This window comes from Limulus polyphemus, unplaced genomic scaffold (genome assembly GCF_000517525.1).
Source record: "Limulus polyphemus unplaced genomic scaffold, Limulus_polyphemus-2.1.2 Scaffold4659, whole genome shotgun sequence".
Taxonomy (NCBI): Eukaryota; Metazoa; Arthropoda; class Merostomata; order Xiphosura; family Limulidae; genus Limulus; species Limulus polyphemus.
The window spans coordinates 47,573-67,708 of record NW_013670269.1 but is presented as its reverse complement, the minus strand read 5'-3'; the positions used below and the strand labels follow the sequence as shown (position 1 = coordinate 67,708).

Sequence of the window (20,136 nt, the reverse complement as noted above, 5' to 3'; positions counted from 1 at the left end):
TAATGTAATATCTTACACTGGGTTAGACAACTCACTGGGTTAGACAACTGATATTACTTTACACTGGGTTGGACAACTGATATTACGTTACACTGGGTTAGACAACTGATATTACATTACACTGGGTTAGACAACTAATATTACGTTACACTGGGTTAGACAACTGATATTTCATTACACTGGGTTAGACAACTGATATTACGTTACATTACACTGGGTTAGACAACTGACATTACATTACACTGGGTTAGACAACTGATATTACGTTACACTGGGTTAGACAACTGATATTACGTTACACTGGGTTAGACAACTAATATTACATTACACTGGGTTAGACAACTGACATTACATTACACTGAGTTAGACAACTGATATTACATTACACTGGGTTAGACAACTGATATTACATTACACTGGGTTGGACAACTGATATTACATTACACTGGGTTAGACAACTAATATTACATAATGTAACGTAATATCAGTTGTCTAACTCAGTGTAATGTAATGTCAGTTGTCTAACTCAGTGTAACGTAATATCAGTTGTCTAACCCAGTGTAACGTAATATCAGTTGTCTAACCCAGTGTAACGTAATATCAGTTGTCTAACCCAGTGTAATGTAATGTCAGTTGTCTAACTCAGTGTAACGTAATATCAGTTGTCTAACCCAGTATAATGTAATATCAGTTGTCTAACCCAGTGTAATGTAATATCAGTTGTCTAACTCAGTGTAATGTAATGTCAGTTGTCTAACTCAGTATAATGTAATGTAAGTTGTCTAACCCAGTATAATGTAATATCAGTTGTGTAACCCAGTATAATGTAATATAGAACAGGTTTTTAATAGTTTGGATACTCCTACAAAGTGACAAGTACTGTTACTATCATAAGTCTATTCACAGTTTGTCTCAAGACATATCTAATTTAATTTTATAAAAGTACTTCATGCTTGTGGTGATTCAGAAGACAAGGTTATCAATGTGGTTTAAAACTGAATTATTCTCAGAAAGTATAAATACAGGTATCACCATAAAAGTTCATTATATCATAATACTGAAGATCCATTGGTGGAAAATACATCATTGTACAGGAGTAACACAATATCAAAAGAAATTTTGTGAAGGATTACTAAGAGTGCTAGTTTATTCATAAAGTTTGAATGAATATTACTTTGCATAATAGATAGGCAACATGCAAAAAAGACGTGAGAAAAACATTGCTTTACAAACCTTAAGACTCAATAAAAAAATGTGATATTTTACGTATCAAAGTGTTGTAACGTTTACTGATAATCTGCCGAATTTCATTTACATTCGCTTACTAACTTAAAAGTTCTAGTATGAAAACAATAACAAGCACAAAATGGTTATGAGGTCAGTTCCAGGGACTGAGCCCGTGCTAAAAGAGTTAAACCAAAAAATAAACATGGGACTAATTCTGCTACAGCCTTCTAGTCAATAACCTTTTCTTCTTCACTCAGTTCTTATTTATTTCTCTAGGTAAAATGAATGCCAAAAAGTTCCAACAAAGTTCATGAAAACTGCAGATATAGAAACATGAAAACTGCAGATATAGACACATAGGGACTGCAGATATAGACACATAGGGACTGCAGATATAGAAACATGAAAACTGCAGATATAGACACATAGGGACTGCAGATATAGAAACATAGGGATTGCATCTGCATTTGTACTTGAGGAACACAATATTCCATACTTCACGATGAGTGCTTCTTCATGTCATGCTTTAAAAATTGTCTTCTTAGAAAACAATATATTTTAATATAGTTTTTTCATACATTGCTCTGTTCATTCCACAGCCTAGTGAGAATGACCAACTTCAACAACCTTTGTTTTACAAGTTCCCCTGTACAGCTCTTGCTTTGAAATGTTTTTTTTTTTTTTGCATATGTTCCATCCTAGGTTAATACATTTTTAAAGAATATGTGGAAGAAGATTTGACCTTATAAGATGACTTCTGTGGCATCAGCCATCACGTGCTTGGCTGTACTCTAATATGAGAATGTACAGAGATCTTTAAACAGTGAAGTAACTAGGTCTTAAAGGGCCCTGTGTAAAACTTTTTATTGTTGCCCTCACTCCGTTAAAACTTTTCCTGTGTTACAAAATATTTTTCTCTCAATTCCAATATAAATTTTGAGAGGTCACTCCAGAACCCCATTTCAGCCTAGGCCAGCTCCCCCCCCCCCAAAAAAAGGTTCCACTAGCTTAAAATATTTTTACTGACCAATAGAAACACTTATTACTAAAAAAAAATTAGATTTCAGATAATAAAATTATCTTATGCTTAAGGAAATAAAAATTCACGAGAATTTACCTTGGTCATTTGAACTTGCAACATATATTGTTAATTTCGGGCGAATGGTTCTGAATGAAAGAAAAAAGTACATTTACACTTGAAAACTATACAGCTTGCTAACAAAAGTCAGATATGTATTTTCAGGAAGACAGAATAACAACAATAATAAATATAAATACATTACTACACAACCAGTAATCCTGTACTCACTACTTCAATGCACAAAACGAATATATGAATATACAATTGGAAATTTTTATATAATACAAATAAATGTCTGTAATAGTATTAAAAAGCCACATTTAAAAACCTAAAAAATTTCCAACCAAGTATAAAGCATGGTTAAGATGTCATAGAATTATACATGCCATGAAATATTAAAGTTATCATAATGAAACAAAGTGTAGTGAATGAATCATATACTATATCAGGACTAAATGAACATGAACTCTGCTAAACCAATACCTAAGTTAGGATTAACAAATGAAATAAAATCAACATCAACAATTAACATATATAATATTATAAATCTATTGAACCAATAACTAAGTTAGGATTAAGAAATATATCTAATAATATCTACATCAGAGATTAATATATATATAATATTATAAAATCTATTAAACCAATAACTAAGTTAGGATTAAGAAATATATCTAATAATATCTACATCAGAGATTAATATATATATAATATTATAAAATCTATTAAACCAATAACTAAGTTACGATTAACAACTTTAAACTAACTAATGAGTTGACATTTATGTATAAACAACCTGGAGTGAAGGGCGTTGTATAGACGAATTCCATCTGCTACTCCACAAATTTGAATGAGATCATCTCGGTTAAGTCGCATAATGTCTGAAGCTGGAACATACACAGATGTCAGAGAGATTGAAAATATACTCAATATCAAACTAATATTTTATATTAGGATATATATATATATATATATATAAATCATTAAATTTGATAAAAACATATTTGCAATGAAAAAGGTTAGATTTGGATTATATTCAGAACAAAATATGATATCAAAAAATGGATGACACAATAATTTTTATCCCATATTTTTAATTTAATGATATTATATAAATGTAATATTTACATCTGAAATTACTTTGTGCTGAACTGCCATCATTCACAACAATCAACTTCAACAATAAAAAATTATTTTCAATTTTAACCAATATTATTTTTTGAATCTCAACAATGAAAGTAGTCTTCAAATTTGTTAAACTAATTTTATAACTTCTTAGCTCGAGCAACAATAATGTGTTTTCAATTCATTTGTTCATGATTTCATCCATACATAGCAATTACTTTATATGAAACTAAACACAACACATACTCAAAGTTTTTATATACTCACCACAGAAATTACTGAATGTACACTGGTATTTTTCAAACCTATTAAGTTTCAGCCACTGAGCTGTTTCCTCAGCAGAGGAGCAATAAGGCAAAACTGTGTATGAAGCCTGTAAGAATTACAAATTATCACTGATACCATCGGTTTTAAAATTTCAAGTATACTAATGGAGTTATAATGAATAAAAATACACACGACCTAAACGTGTCTTCATTTAACACCAATCTATCACTTCAAAACTTTCTGCTTAATACAAAAGTTGAAATGGAAGTGCTGGGAACTTTACCTCAACTTATGAAATTAATGAAAACTAATTCATTTTTTCTTTAATTTTGATAAACATCACTCAAAATGCTCAATAATAATAGAAAAACAAAACATTTTTTTCTAAGAAAGAAAACAGAGACTACAGTACAGATTTGTGTTTCATTTTAATCCAATATTTGGTCAAATGTCCAAATAAGTTTCCCTTTTTGTTTTGATGAACTTTTATTTTAAAAGAATCAAACTGGATGGGAAGAAATATGAAAGTAAAATATGCAGACTCATATTTACTTGTGGTATGACTTCTTTAGGCTGACTTTCTGGAACTTCATGGAATGAAGATAAAGCCAAAGATGAGGAGCTTTTGGTTAACCTAGAATAATTTAGCAAGAAAACTTTTACTCATGTGGTTTCAAAAACCCATACAAAGTAAACAGCAAGTTGTACATTAAACTCACTACTATGATTAAGTAAAAAATTTGCATAAAAATTAGTTATAGAATATTTAATAGAACAACAAAAACTCATCTCAAGTTAAGCCATAAAATATATATCATGAACTGGTGGTGACAACAGTAATTTCAAGTTATATAAAAAACTTGAATCACAACCCTAAATTCTAATAATATGAACTGCTACTCTAAGTTACAATAACAGGAACTTTTACTCTGAGTTGTAATAACAGGAACTTTTAATATAAGTTGTAACAGCATGAAATGTTGCTCTAACTTGTAATAACAGGAATTTTTAATCTAAGTTGTGACAGTATGAATTATTGCTCTAGCTTGTAATAACAGGAACTTTTAATCTAAGTTGTGACAGCATGAATTGTTGCTCTAACTTGTAATAACAGGAATTTTTAATCTAAGTTGTGACAGTATGAATTATTGCTCTAGCTTGTAATAACAGGAACTTTTCATCTAAGTTGTGATAGCATGAACTGTTACTCTTAAGCTGTGATAAAATGAACTGTTACTGTAAGTGTGAAAATACAATCTGTTACTCTTAAGCTGTGATAAAATGAACTGTTACTGTAAGTGTGAAAGTATAATCTGTTACTCTTAAGCTGTGATAAAATGAACTGTTACTGTAAGTGTGAATATACAATCTGTTACTCTTAAACTGTGATAAAATGAACTGTTGTACTAAGTTGAGATAATGTGAACTGCTATTCTACAAGTTGGAAATATGATTTCTTATCATTTGTGTGACCACATTTTGTTTAGTAATTAAAGATATTAAGTTTCATAATTTTGATTTCTTATACTGAATATATAATATAGATTACAAGATTAAGAGAAGATTTATGAAAAACAATATAGTAATCTTGAAATAATAAATGAAATAAATCTTCAAATGTAAACAACTTACTGATCAGGAGAACCTAAGGGTGAATCTTTACTTAAATTAAGTTCCAATGAGGTACTTGTTGGATGCTCAATTTCCGTGGAACAGGGAGACTCAGGAAGATCAACTAACGAATCTGGTGGGTACTAAAATATTCATATAACACATTTATATCAGTTAGTTGATTAACCAAAGGAAAGAGAAAAAAAAAGTAAATCACAAACACACACAAAAACATCAAGTTCAAATAACCTGAATGAACCTACACATCTATTTGTTTCTTGTGGTACTACTTAGAATAAAAATTTTTTTCTTTTATTTAAAATACAGGAATTATTTTTCACATATAAATTTTACTGATGATAATTCTGAAGAACAATAACATTAAAAACAAACATATATTACACAAAATTCATGATGTTATTTATTATCTAAGTTACTTTATTACTTTACATGTTTACTCGAGTTTCTGGGTTTAATAACATTTCTCTAAAGAAGCCTGTGCAAAAATTATTAAAAACTGGACATCATTATATTTAATGTTTTATAAGTTTTCCTTAAAACAGTAATAAATAAGGTAAGTTACTATCATGGTGTTTTTTATTATCTGAACAGTACTTTACAAGTCTACTTGAGTTTCTAGGTTTGATAACATTTTTCTAAGGAACCTATGAAAATACTCTGTTATTTATTAAAAACTTGGACATCATTATATTTAATGCTTTATAAGGTTTCTTTAAAACACTAATAAATAGGATAAATTACTAATTGCTCCATCAGCAAAACTTTTCATTCCTTTCTGAAAAGCTTGGCTTGAGGGCCAAGCAATTTAGAAGCTAGGAGTTTCTTGATTAGTTATACACATTATACACAGGATGTATTCCAGAATAATATGTTATTGTGCTCACTTGACTACTGAAACAACAAAAATTAAACAAAAGAGAAAGTACTTATTATCTTTAATATTTATCTTCTACAGAAATGAAGTTTTAAATAAACCTTTCAAACTGTTCCTGAAATACATTCAAATGATGTATGTAACAGATTAAAAAAATAACATACCTCAGTCAAAATTGTGCACTGGTATGAAGGTTGATATTTCTCCTGTGAAGACATTTACAAAATAAAAATTATATGTGTTTGTTTCATAATACAAAATAAAATATTTTTTCATGATCAGGTAAATCAAAATTATATATCACTATGGTAAAGTAAGTACTGCATCACAATAAGTTTAATGTTTGAAATATAAATTTACAATAAATTGTTTTCCTTCGATAAATGAAAATGTGATAAACACTTCACCGATAAAAACAAACTAATAGAAACTAACCATATTTTATTAGATTTTTAAATATTTTATTTTTGGGTAAATGTTATTAATACTTAATATACACAAAGACAATCATATATTGGTCATACAACTTGGGAAAATTCCTGTTTTTCCAGTTTTATAGCTAAGAATTATATTACAAAACTGACAACAAATTGTAAAAAGTTGCATGAAAACTGATGTTTTTTTCTTAATCTATGATATTCTAGTTATATGTAACCTTACAAGATAAATAACTATTCTAGTCATGTCACCTTAAAACACAAGATAAACAAATATACTAACTACATGTTACAACACAAGATACAAATATTCTAGTTATATGTAACCTTACAAGATACAGATATTCTAGTTATATGTAACCTTACAAGATAAATAGCTATTCTAGTTATATGTAACCTTACAAGATACAGATATTCTGGTTATAAGTAACCTTACAAGATACAGATATTCTGGTTATATGTAACCTTAAAAGATACAGATATTCTAGTTATATGTAACCTTACAAGATAAATAACTATTCTAGTCATGTCAACTTAAAACACAAGATAAATAGATATTTTACTAACACGTTAGCTTACGCCACAAAAACTGCTATCATGGCTTCATTTTACCTCAAAATCAAACACAAACAACAACTATCCCACCTACATCGCCTCACAGAACAATATACACAACATATCACCGTACAAACATGATATAAAAAACTTACTTTATCTTCTGGTGGTCGCTTTTCCATTCGTTCTCTATCTGTTCGATGTTTCCTATCTGCTCCTTTGGACTAAGTGAGTGACATAAAAAAATTCATCTCTAGTACAAACTTTCATTAAAAGATTTATCAGAACTAAAAAGTAAAATATTCAAATCCATTAAATAAAGAAAGAAAGATCAGTCTACTTTAAAACACAGCACTTGTCCACTGTGCTAAACACATAAACATGTAACTAAACACGAATCAGTTGACGGATACAAACTATAATGTGATTACTGAGAGAATTGAAAAACATCGGCTTGGTTACTAAGCATCCAAATTAGAAATTGTTAAATAAGTACAGTCTATTTACTGTCCACTTAAAGCTTTATATTATTAGCTTGTAAAAACTGGATATGTGAATTTCTGGACACTTACTACACTAGTTAAAAACCTGAATGAACTATATTTCGGGAAAAGTTACATTTTAAGTACTAGTAAAAAATATCTTTTTGAAACTTGTTCATTAGTTTTTCATTCAAACAATAGAAACAGCATTGTGTGCATTTAGGTAACTAAGTAACCTTGAGGTCAGTCACACCAAACCATATGTTTTCATTATCCCACACTGTAGTAAAGTACACTGTAATTGGTTGAGAGTAATAAAACTAGGTTATTCTACATATAATGTATCTGATTTCTTGAGTTTGAAGGGGTGGCTAGTTTAGAGACTTTTCTAAATTCTGCTCTGTGTGTCTACAGGAGAGGGGGAAGAATATATTACAGTCCATGATTAAAGTATTTAGATTTTTTTGGTGGTTACGAGGTCAGTCGAATTGACTGATCCCGTTTTTGAGATGTGGTAGAGAAAATAACAGAAAAATATAATGTTTTACCGAAAACAAACATTTGAAATGTATTTAGGAGGTTTTAGAGATTTCACAAATGAATTTGAGATTTTTAAGATGAAAAAAGTATTTTCAATCTTAACATGAAAATCACTTTTCACACAGACTATTTAAAACAACTACTAGACATATTAATGGATAAATCTTATTTTAGTTCATTAAAAATACTTCACTAAAAAAATTTCGTTTGGTATGTGAAAGACTTATAATATGAACTGAACAACTGCCAAATTTTGTGAAGATATACACACTATATTGAAAGTTAGAAGTATCAAATCTATAAAGACTTTAGTCGAATACAATGAGGTCACATGGTCGGTCAAATTGACAGAGCCTGTGTTGAGAAAGTTAAAGCACTCCCCTTCTTCTCCCATGCTCATCCCTTTCCATGCTTGCAGTGTTGAGATTCTTCACATATGCTGCAAAAAGCCCTGTCACTACTTATGGATCTGTCACCATTGTTAACTCTACAAAATATATAAAACCAGTGGAATCTGCCACCATTTTTAACTCTACAAACTATGTTAAACCAGTGGGAACTGCCACCATTGTTAACTCTACAAACTATGTAAAATCAGTGGAATCTGCCACCATTGTTAACTCTACAAACTATGTAAAACCAGTGGGAACTGCCACAGTTGTTAACTCTACAAACTATGTAAAACCAGAAGGAACTGCCACCATTGTTAACTCTACAAACTATGTAAAAACAGTGGAATCTGCCACCATTGTTAACTCTATAAAGTATATAAAACCAGTGAAATCTGCCACAGTTGTTAACTCTACAAACTATGTAAAACCAGTGGGAACTGCCACAGTTGTTAACTCTACAAACTATATAAAACCAGTAGAATCTGCCACAGTTGTTAACTCTACAAACTATATAAAACCAGTGGAATCTGCCACAGTTGTTAACTCTACAAACTATGTAAAACCAGTGGGAACTGGCACCGTTGTTAACTCTACAAACTATATAAAACCAGTAGAATCTGCCACAGTTGTTAACTCTACAAACTATATAAAACCAGTGGAATCTGCCACAGTTGTTAACTCTACAAACTATGTAAAACCAGTGGGAACTGGCACCGTTGTTAACTCTACAAACTATATAAAACCAGTGGAATCTGGGTTGTTAACTCTACAAACTATATAAAACCAGTGAGAACTGCCACAGTTGTTAACTCTACAAACTATGTAAAAACAGTGGAATCTGCAACCATTGTTAACTCTACAAAGTATATAAAACCAGTGGAATCTGCCACAGTTGTTAACTCTACAAACTATGTAAAGTTAACAACTGTGGCAGATTCCACTGGTTTTATATAGTTTGTAGAGTTAACAACTGTGGCAGATTCCACTGGTTTTATCTACAAACTATGTAAAACCAGTGAGAACTGCCACATTGTTAACTCTACAAAATATATAAAACCAGTGGAATCTGCCACAGTTGTTAACTCTACAAACTATATAAAACCAGTGGAATCTGCTACAGTTGTTAACTCTACAAACTATGTAAAACCAGTGGGAACTGGCACCGTTGTTAACTCTATAAACTATACAAAATCAGTAAAAAGCTGGAATTTTTTTTATGTTAAGAGGAATTATAGGCTTATCTACCTTGAACACTTTGAGCTGACAAGATGCTAAGTCGAGCTGTTGACATTTCTTTTCCCCATGAGTCCAAGTGCTAATTGTGAAACGAAGTATGACTCCTTTTTCCCCACCTCGCCTTCGAGAGGTAAACTCAGTACTGATGCAGTTCACCTGTTGGAGAAAAAAAACAATATTATTAATATCATCACTATGGTGTAGGGTATAAATCAAAGGTCAGCATTTTTTGTTAAACTTTGGGCATAATGGTTGGTAAAATAAAATATGTGTCCTAGGTTATTATCCTAGGTTTTTATCAACGGTATAAGTGTAGCTATTAGTTTAGTCGCCAATTTTAATTTCATTCCTTTAAGTTGCACACTGAATCCTTTTTTATTCCAATCACAATATTTCATGTTTGACAAATCATAGGATGATAAGCAAAGCACGTGACAAAACACTGTTCTCTGGATTTTACAATATGAATGTGGGTGGTGCTTATTGTAGTAACTGCCATTTTATGTAGAGGTTGTATTTAGTTTGTATTTTAGTCATACAGCAGAGCATCAGTTACTCATTTAACCAAACTTTTCTTTTAGACAGCCAACAGTTTTAGCAGTTTTCTTAATCAGACAACTACACTCATCACTCCTCAGGTAACAACATTAAAAATTTTCTTATTTAGACAATGGAGTATCAATTAGTTATGTAACCAAACTTTTTACATAGACATCAGTTTTACTTACTCTGATAAAGATGGAAGCTTCTCTAGCAGGATCCCATACAAAATGACAGCTGTTTATCTCTGCTGGATCAATATTGACATCGAATATTCCATAGGACAGTGGAAGGTCTGATTAAAAAAAAAGCTTCATCTCATTAAACAAAATAAAAATAAGCAACCAATTAATGTAGTTTGATATTAGTGTTAATCTTTCTATATCACAAGATACTGGATAATGGAAACGTGAACTTTCAAACAAAAGTGAAATTCATAACAGTGAATTAGGAAGATGTTCAACATGGGGGAGTGGGGCAATAGTTGCTGGATGTGACATGCTTTTTAAATGTTTAGCATTGTGCATGTGTGTGTAATTTCTATGCTGAAAATGTAGCAATTATGCAACAATACATCATATATATATATATATATTATTATTTTTACATAATTCCAGAGACACCATATGATCAACCTTTCTCTTTCTGAAATACTTGTGTATAAAAATTGTGGGTGGGTGGGGCTATTCCCACTCCACTGTAATTAACAACTAAGTGACTGAAGAATAATATCGTCATGATTCAATAATGGACAAAGTGTTAGTTACATATGCTTCATTAATATCAAGCTCCATCTGCAGTAATGTTATGGAAAACTTGCACAATATGGTTACAATATTAATAGTTCAGAAAAAATAAAAGTCATGTGAGATATGACTTGTCCAAATAAATGCTTAGACCATAGTGCACAATACTATAATAAAATCAACAATATTGAAACATCAGTATTTTGGAAATTAAAACAAAATACATTCAAAACAAATCAATTATTGTCTTTCCTTTTGAATATTAATTTGTTTTGAATTTATTTTAATTTCAAAATTAAAACAAAAAGGAAATAAAACAGATAAGCTCTTCACTGAATATTAATCAGTATTTTAAACTTTATAAGTTTAATAGTACAAAATATAAAAGGGTTAGTTAGGAACATCATCAATTTGTCAGCTAAATTTCTTAGTTTATATAAGTAGGCAAAATTCTACTGTAACATATAAACCCAATTTGACAGATAAAGTGGTTAATTAGGCTAGTGAACTGACTAAAAAGACAAAAATTGGAATTAACTGTCACACCACACCTACATTTCTAGTCAGTCTAGTTTCTAGTCAATTTTCAACTTTTGTACCACATTTATTTATAAGTCCATTATGGTTCATATACAAGAAGAACAATGCATGTACTATATTCAGACATACCAACATCCAGAATTCTTTCTCCTGGTCTACTGATTTTCCAAGCAGCTATTTCTTCCTTTTCTCGATACTGCAATCTTCTTTCTTGAAATCTCACTTTGATAAAACTCTAGTAATAATACAAATGTCTTATGAGAATGATGTAACAGACAATAATTAGTTAACAACAGTGTTATACTGAAAGTATTCTTATATCACAAAGATAACATCTCACAAACAACATGAAGTGGACTTAGCTCAAAGTAATCTTACTTTTCTCTTTCCAGTATTTTATAGCTCATTTACTGACCTTTCAATGTATTAAATATAAAAATATATCTTCTTCATGTTCATGCTTAACAAATCTGAAAACCAACAACATATTTTAGTTTTCTATAATTACTTACAAAAACTATCACTCATTCGAAAAAGAAACAAAAATATATTTAAGCTTCATTTTTCTACAGATTTATTCATGCAAATGAAAAATGACTGAGCCACTTTAAAAATATTATCATGACACAACAGAAGATCTTTCAGTCTGATAGATATATGAATCTGACTTTTTAATATGAATTAAAACTGCTCGGGAAAGAGATGATGCACAAAAGAAACAATTAAAAAATATATCTTTCTCTATTAATATGTATCTATAAACACACACACACACACATATATATATAAATATATATAGATAGATAGAAAGATAAAAAGCAACCTTGATAACTTTCATGTTTCTTACCTTCAACATCTTTCCTTTTAGTTCTGGTGGATCTCCCATTTTCCTAATTCTTACTTCATATGACTGTCCTATTTGTACAAAAGCACATATAAAGCACTATTAATCATCACATATATATTTATATGTGTATGTGTTTTTTACAGACATACTTCTTTTATTAATTTACAGCATTTTTGACTACTGTATTAAATACTCAAACATCACATGAACTCATATTGGAATTATATTATTAGTGTAATATTTATAAAAATGAAATACAGAACCATGTTCTCTTAGATACACCCAACATGATATTGTATCACTGGTTGATTACTTCAGCATCATCAGATATTAAACTATTATCTTCAGATGGTTATTTAAGCATATCCAACAACAACAGAAAGTAAGTAAATCATCCTCATCAGCTGATTAACATTAGGGTTAATCAACCTAACAGATGAATCAATGCATTCTAGCCATTACAAATTTTTATTCTCTTTACAACTGTTTTATGATTTAAAAATACTCTCATTAAGTCTATTGTACATACAATTAGCTACACTGTGTACTAAGTTGTTTATTAGTTCTGATCCATTTCGTTAGCTTGCCTTAATTTGGAGTTATTAATAATTATCAGGCAAAATACACATTTACTTAATTATTCTACTCTAGGAAAAACAAATCAACCTTAGTACCACACATTAAAGATACTTTTGGAGAATATATTATTAGGTTTTTGAATCAAGTTTAAAAAAGGTCTGTTTAAAAGAACCCAAAAAAGTTTCTAAAATTGAATTTTTGAAAATTACACAATATAAATGTGTTGAAAGCTGATAAAATTAAAAATGTATACAAGTAAAATGAATTTCAAACAGCTACTTACTTCTGAAATATGAAAGAAGTTGAGTTGTTCTCATGCGCCAAGAAATGTGACTAAAATTTTGAGTGTTCTTGATACAGTGCAGAGCATGCGTCAACTTACCCACAGTTCTCCACTTTCCACGTGACTTATTGCACTTGCATCCGGAGGATGTACATAAGCCCTGCTTTCCTGTCATAATCCAAATTTTGTAGTTTTTCATAGGCAAGTACCTGTTTGAAATTCATTTTAATTCTAAAAATGTAAAATTAAAACAGGTAGACTTACCTCTGAAATACAAAAAGCCAGAATACCCATACTGAGATGGAGGAGAGTCACAAGGACCAATGGTTAACCAAAATTTTGGTTTTTGAACAAGAAGGCAACAGCCTAAATAGCAGAGATAAAAGAAATCCAGAATCCTAGTAGATTCAATGGACTTGATTCATGGGAAAACAAGTAGAGCTGACTCGTCTCATATGATACTGGACACTAAGAAAACGAAATCTTTTCAACGAGGAACTTTCTTGCCCTCATCATCCTTTATAAAATATATATATATATATATAAACAAGAGGGAATCCTCAATAGCCACAGCACTTGAAATTCTTTTAAGCAGGTTTAGAGTAAGTTAATGTATGAGCTATATTTTGTGTGTCATGATATAAAAGACTATTTAGTTTAGATATTATTGACTAATTTATTTTTGTTATAATAACAGTTAAAATCAGACAATTGTAGGAAGTTTTGTTAATAATTGATTGATGTTGAACATCACGTGCAATACATTGATGTCAAGAATATAGAAGGTGGCCAGACGATTAGGTGATAAAGATATAAATAGCATGAGATGAGTGGAAACAGCAGACAGATAATAGCAAAAAAGAGTAAAGTTACAGGGCAAGGAAAAGTTCGGCATGAAGTTAACTACCGTAGAAGTGATAGGCCTAATGACTGACATAGGCTTAACATTTAATATGTTAGAGTAAGACTAACAGTAGGAGAGGAGAAAAGAAAAATAATTTATTCCATCAAAGCATGGTTCTAATGTAATTGAATCAGCCTGAGTACACTTTGACAAAAGGAACTGAGGATCTTCAGAAGAAAGAAGACCAAACGATTACAGTAACTTGTGCCACAATTGTAAGTGAATCACACATAGATTACTAGTGCGATAGTAATAGAGAAGATAGTTCGGCTTGTCAAGTAAAATTCTAAGGTAATTGAATAGGCCTAAGTGGACTTTTGATAAGAAGGAGAGAACTACATATATAGTGTTTATGATATGCTTATATCTAAAGTGTTAAATGATTTGTTATACATACATTTAACTTGTTCCAAATATATGTATATATTACTTTGAAAACAAGTAAAGTGCATGCTGTTTATCTATCATTGAATTTATCACTAATAAGTCACAGACATCTACTGTAGAAGAATCCTAAGCCCAACAACTACATAGTATATATTTATACTATTAAGAAATATAACTAAAAGCCTTTTTATTTTGACAATTGGCAAAAGGAATAATGTATATTTTAAATTCTGACAGTGCACCAGCAATACCAAGCATGGGGCACACATATACCCATTCCAATTTTATTGCTCCTCAGGATCTCTACGAACCTACCCTAAAATTGAAATTTTTTTAGGCAGGATCTGAGTAAATTAAGATACGAGACCTTGGGCATGGTCAAATACCTCAATCGAAAGGGTTTGACCCCCCGAGTAAAAAACTGTAATTAGATTTTAAATTGGTAGAGAGATGAATGGAGCTATTAGCTAAAAGTTTGTACTTAAAAAAAACAAAAAACAACTCAGACCCGTTCTATAAGCCACTATACCACAGCTAAAATGGGGATCCAGGTGGTATGTATTTACCTGTGGAACTATCACATTCTCAGGTGTGGTTATAGGTGGTAGCTTAACAGGGAGACAGTGTCATATTACAGTCTGTTGTCCTGTAGTGGAAAATTCTTGGAGGAGTAGTTAAAAACTGGACTTATATCTCTGGGACTAATACCCCCTACATATACACCTGACAAGGCAAGCCAAGTCATGAAACTGGTTCAGTCAGCAGGTACACTTTATTCTTCCTGGGTACCCGCTGACTGAACCAGTTTCAAAAAACAATAATAAAGCAGAGTCAAGGATAAGCCCTACAACTCAAGGACAGTGGAATGGGAATACTAAACTGATTAAGAAATATAAATAAATATCAGTAAAATGTTCCTTGGAGCAATAAGACATCATATGGAGAATAGCTGTCTCATGTTTGATGTCTTGAATGCTATTCAAGGATGTGCATATGGACAAAGTATCATCAGCCACCAGAACACTATCACAGAGAGGACAGTTGTAGAGGTACAAGTAAAATGTGAGTGTCCCAACTGCACAAATTAATTCATACAGGGGAATCATATCATAAAGAGACTCTGTTTTGCTTTTTATATTCATTTTTTATTTCATTTATTAGTTTTGTTTTATATATCAAATGATTCCATGATCCCAAACGCCTCTGTAATTATTAAAAGGAGTTTTGGATCTTATAGCAATACATTGGTGACCATGAACAACAGATGTGTGAGTGCAAGGAAACAGAAAATTATATAAGCAAAATTTTTTTAATTTAAAATTCTTCCACATCTGAAGAGAATTGCCACTGGGAAACCATAGGCATCACAAATAGCAGATTTTGGTGAGATGTAAACCAAAATTCACTTTTAAGATTATGGGAACATTGTAGTAAACAAGATGAATCAATTCCATGAACCAATCTGTTAAAGTAACCATAAAAAGATTTTAAGAGTATCAAAAACCTTTTCTGAGACCCTCTGAAACATTTGAGATAAAAATGAACAATCCTGACAAGACAAAAAAAAAGGCATTATTCTGAATGACAATAAGGATCAGACAAGATAGGTAATACAACAGGTGAACACCATTTTATAACATGTCTCACAACCACTGTTCCCTCTAAGCTGCGTGAGCGCACAACAATCAATCAAGTGCCGCGCACTTAATTATTCCAGCCATGGCGAGGAGTCTCAACACGTTGACAGTCTTAATGACATAACCCTAAAGCCCAAGTAACCAACTGACAGCATTACAAGGTGGCCTAGAGATCCAATAGGGTAACGGTCTAAAAATACCACCACCACCCCTAAAAAAAACTGGTACCACATATCCATACATTAGAGGAAACATTGTTCATAACCCAAGTTTTAGGTAAGAAAGCACAATCAGGGTACAAGGGTTTCCAAGAAAATAAGATACACAAAGCATCAAGAGTACAGATTACAAATCATCTTCCACCCATAAAAAAAAATAGATCCAGGGAAGAAGTTATCAAGGGTTCAACTGTCCTTCGTATTTTAAAACAGCAGGTGAGTGATTTTTTACTTGCCTGAAAATATTATGGCGAGAGAATTTTACCACTCACCTGAAAATATTATGGGGAGTGATTTTAATCATTCAATGACAATTTTTTTTCAGGTCCATGTGAATATAACAAATAGTAAATTTGAAAAACATCTTCATTTATTTAACTTTTTTCAAAAATTAGTGCATACATGTGTTAACTTCCTAAAAGTTACACAATAATTAGTAACTCCTTAAACACCCTTAAACTGTACCCTTGATTATCAACATTTGACAAAAATGGGCCTAACTCTATTTGTTTTTCTTTTATAAGTGAATAAAAATATTAGCAGATAATCAATGATGTTGGGTGAAGATGCACAGGATATTTTACTCCACCAACAAAGGCAGCACATTTGCAAAATTTAGGGAGAAGCTGCACACTTGCCCTATTTAATATAAGCTAAGAAATTATCATGCTTCTTTTTTAGTATAGCACCCAAACCTAAAATATTGTCCTATAAAACACTGTTTGATATGAAATTAAACAGAGTTTATCCACTGTCATTTTGAGCATCGGAAAAAGTAGCCAAAATCGGGTGTGAAATTAAAGTTATGAATAACACGAAAACTTTGTCAAGGAAGACCTAGACTAAATAATTAAATGATGAGTAAAGCCAACACATGATTTAAATCTGGTCAATTCAGCCACTATTAATATTTGTTCACAAATATCGATCCTATTTCGATGCACTTTTACACAACCTAAACCTTACATTGAACACATGCATAATCTATGATAATTTGTCATCTGCTAGTACAATATCAACATATCAGTGATACAGTATTGATTCATGAAAATATTTCAACATGGAACTTTATACTCTGTTTTTCATTTTATTTATTTCCAATATCATTGTAGTTGTTGTCTCTTTTTCCTTGCAATGTTTTTTTTTAAATTCTGTAACAATCTGATGCTGTAGAATGTGATTCTATATTTATACACCCTACTATGCATGGACATCCACACGAGTTTGCATTTGCCCCCCCCCCTAGAAAATGAGAAACATAATTCTTTCTTTATTCATTCAGCATATGTATATGAATTTTAAAGTTTTTTTTTTTCACTTAACAATTTCACATTACTTGTTACATTTAGTTTTCAATACTAATAAAAGTTGGCAAATTTGTCAGCAGGCTTTACTTAAAATCTCTAGATACCTATCCTGTGGCTAAATATTGAAAAATGTCACTACCATGGCAGCTTCATGTTAATTGAGCATGGCAGTTGTCACTCAGGTCATCAGAGGCCGACGCTGTGATGCCAACATCCTCCGAGCCCTGACACGGTGTGATCAAGATCAATCTGTTGTCACCTGATGGTAATACCAGCAGCAGGTCAGCAAAGGGACTGACATCTCTTGAGAAAGTGTAGACAAGATCAACCTCCTGCTAATATGGAATCCAGAGAAATATCAACATCATAAGCTCTGACCTCCTCTGAGCCCTGACATGGTATGATTGGGGTCAATCTGTTGACACCTGATGGTAATACCAGCAGCATGCCATCAGTCTTGCTAACATCTCCTGAGACAGTGTGGCCGGGGTCAATCTTTTGCCGATTATAGTATGCAGAGAAGTATCAACGTCATAATCGCCGACATGACAACGTGGTGTCATTGGTTAGGTCATATGTAAAAGGGCTTGTTAACAGCAAGTTACTTCAGTTTTGGTTTTTGGGAGAGACATACTGACAAGCTGTCGATTTACTTCATTGGAACACATTAGGTAAAAAACACTTAAGCTAATTCTGTAAAAACAACTATGCCTTTCAAAATGATGTTTTTCATTATGATTATGTTCAGAGGCATATTCAAAACTTCAAACTACTCAGTGCATTCTTCTTAGGGTTCACATTTGAAGTTTCTTGTTATAATTTGTAGTCATCCTAGAATGATACAAGTGTAATTCATATCTATTTCCTAATTTTTTATGGTGGTTATGAGGTCGGTCAAATCGACTAAACCCATAGAGAGATACGACGGTGAAAATAACAAATAAAATATAGTTTTTTTTTTCTAAACAAAAACGTTTGATAATTGTCTGGACGTTAATAGGAGGTTATAAAGATTTTGCATGTGAAATTTGACAATTTTCTGATGCATAAAAGTATTTTTAATCTTAAAATCAAATTTACTTTCCATCTTGGACAGTCAACATTCGAAAAGAAAAAATGCACAAGCAAATCATCACATAAAAAAATCTTAAACTGTGTATACAAAAGCTTTGTAATGTATACTGATAATATGCAAAATTTAGCGAAGATATGCATACTGTATTAAAGGTTATAGTATTCTCTTGACTGTAATTGCATAATTTTGAAGGCAAATCTATCATCCCTTGATTTTGACTCCCCCCCCCTCAAGGGCCACAAAGTAATTTCTGCAGGAGGGCTACAAAGCTACTAAACACAGCACTGTTGAGGAGTTGGATATAATGAAAATATATCTGCTTCTTTTGGAAGGAGACTTGAGACTTCCTGGTCCAGAAGTTGTAAGTAATCAAGATTGTAAGAAAAACAGGAGCAGGAAATAGAAAAGGAAAGTGAAAACCAAAGTGAAGGATCTCGAAGCTAAGGGTCCTACAAATGAGCAACTGATCTAAGACAAACCCCTGAAAGTCCAGACAAAAATGTTGTCAGGAATATAAGATGGTCACCAAGCAGATGAAAAAAAACCCCACCTTGTCTAAACTACAAGCTAGAATTGACTGAAGAGTATGTGGAGTATGAAAATTTCTTGAGTCATGCTGAAGAGGGAAAATGACCAGAAGCAAAATGAGATGCTAAAACCCTAATCAACTCCTGTTGGCAAGCTTCTCCTGAACAGTAATCCAGTTTGGGTGAAATAGCTACAAAGATAAAACAATGCAGGAAAAAATTCTTTCTTCAGCTGAAATTATGAGAGAAAGATGAGTACCTTCCAAAACGGACTAAAGGAATATATCATAACAGAATCACTATCCGTGAAATACACAGTAAATGAAGACTGCAAAGTAGATATTTGATCCAGACTGAAAGAATCATGAGAATTACAATAGCTATTAATTGTGCAGAAGAAGAAAGTCTCAAAACAAGATGAATCATAGTGCACAGGACAGAAAATTGATGATGGAAAAGTTTATTAGTAATTTTTCAGTTTTGAAAAACATCATCAATAACTCAAGTATTGGAATAAACTTGTTAAAGCATTAAAATAAAACACCTAAGAGAAGTGAGACCAAAAGATCAGTCATGTTCAAAATCACATCAGTTGTTGTGCAAATTGAGTAACAACATGATCATGAAACCTACCAGATATACCAGCAGACAATTCAGCCTTAATTGTCAAAATACACTGATTAACAAGGGCTGACAAT

The 20,136-nt window shown here is 31.4% G+C and overlaps 1 protein-coding gene across 1 annotated transcript in view; it reads right to left on the bottom strand.

The window, feature by feature from the left end:
* Positions 1-20,136, bottom strand: part of LOC106471501 (transcription factor CP2-like protein 1) — a gene marked incomplete at its 3' end in the record, with an annotated part of 68,247 nt that overhangs the window by 3,383 nt on the left and 44,728 nt on the right. Inside the window, exons 6-17 of the mRNA XM_022400112.1 lie at positions 13,483-13,551; positions 12,522-12,589; positions 11,804-11,909; positions 10,577-10,683; positions 9,858-10,004; positions 7,354-7,422; positions 6,371-6,412; positions 5,333-5,454; positions 4,253-4,334; positions 3,701-3,806; positions 3,105-3,195; positions 2,345-2,394 (exon numbers count right to left, since the gene is read on the bottom strand). Coding sequence (XP_022255820.1) covers positions 2,345-2,394; positions 3,105-3,195; positions 3,701-3,806; positions 4,253-4,334; positions 5,333-5,454; positions 6,371-6,412; positions 7,354-7,422; positions 9,858-10,004; positions 10,577-10,683; positions 11,804-11,909; positions 12,522-12,589; positions 13,483-13,551 — 1,059 coding nt within the window. The remainder of the gene's footprint in view (positions 1-2,344; positions 2,395-3,104; positions 3,196-3,700; positions 3,807-4,252; positions 4,335-5,332; positions 5,455-6,370; positions 6,413-7,353; positions 7,423-9,857; positions 10,005-10,576; positions 10,684-11,803; positions 11,910-12,521; positions 12,590-13,482; positions 13,552-20,136) is intronic.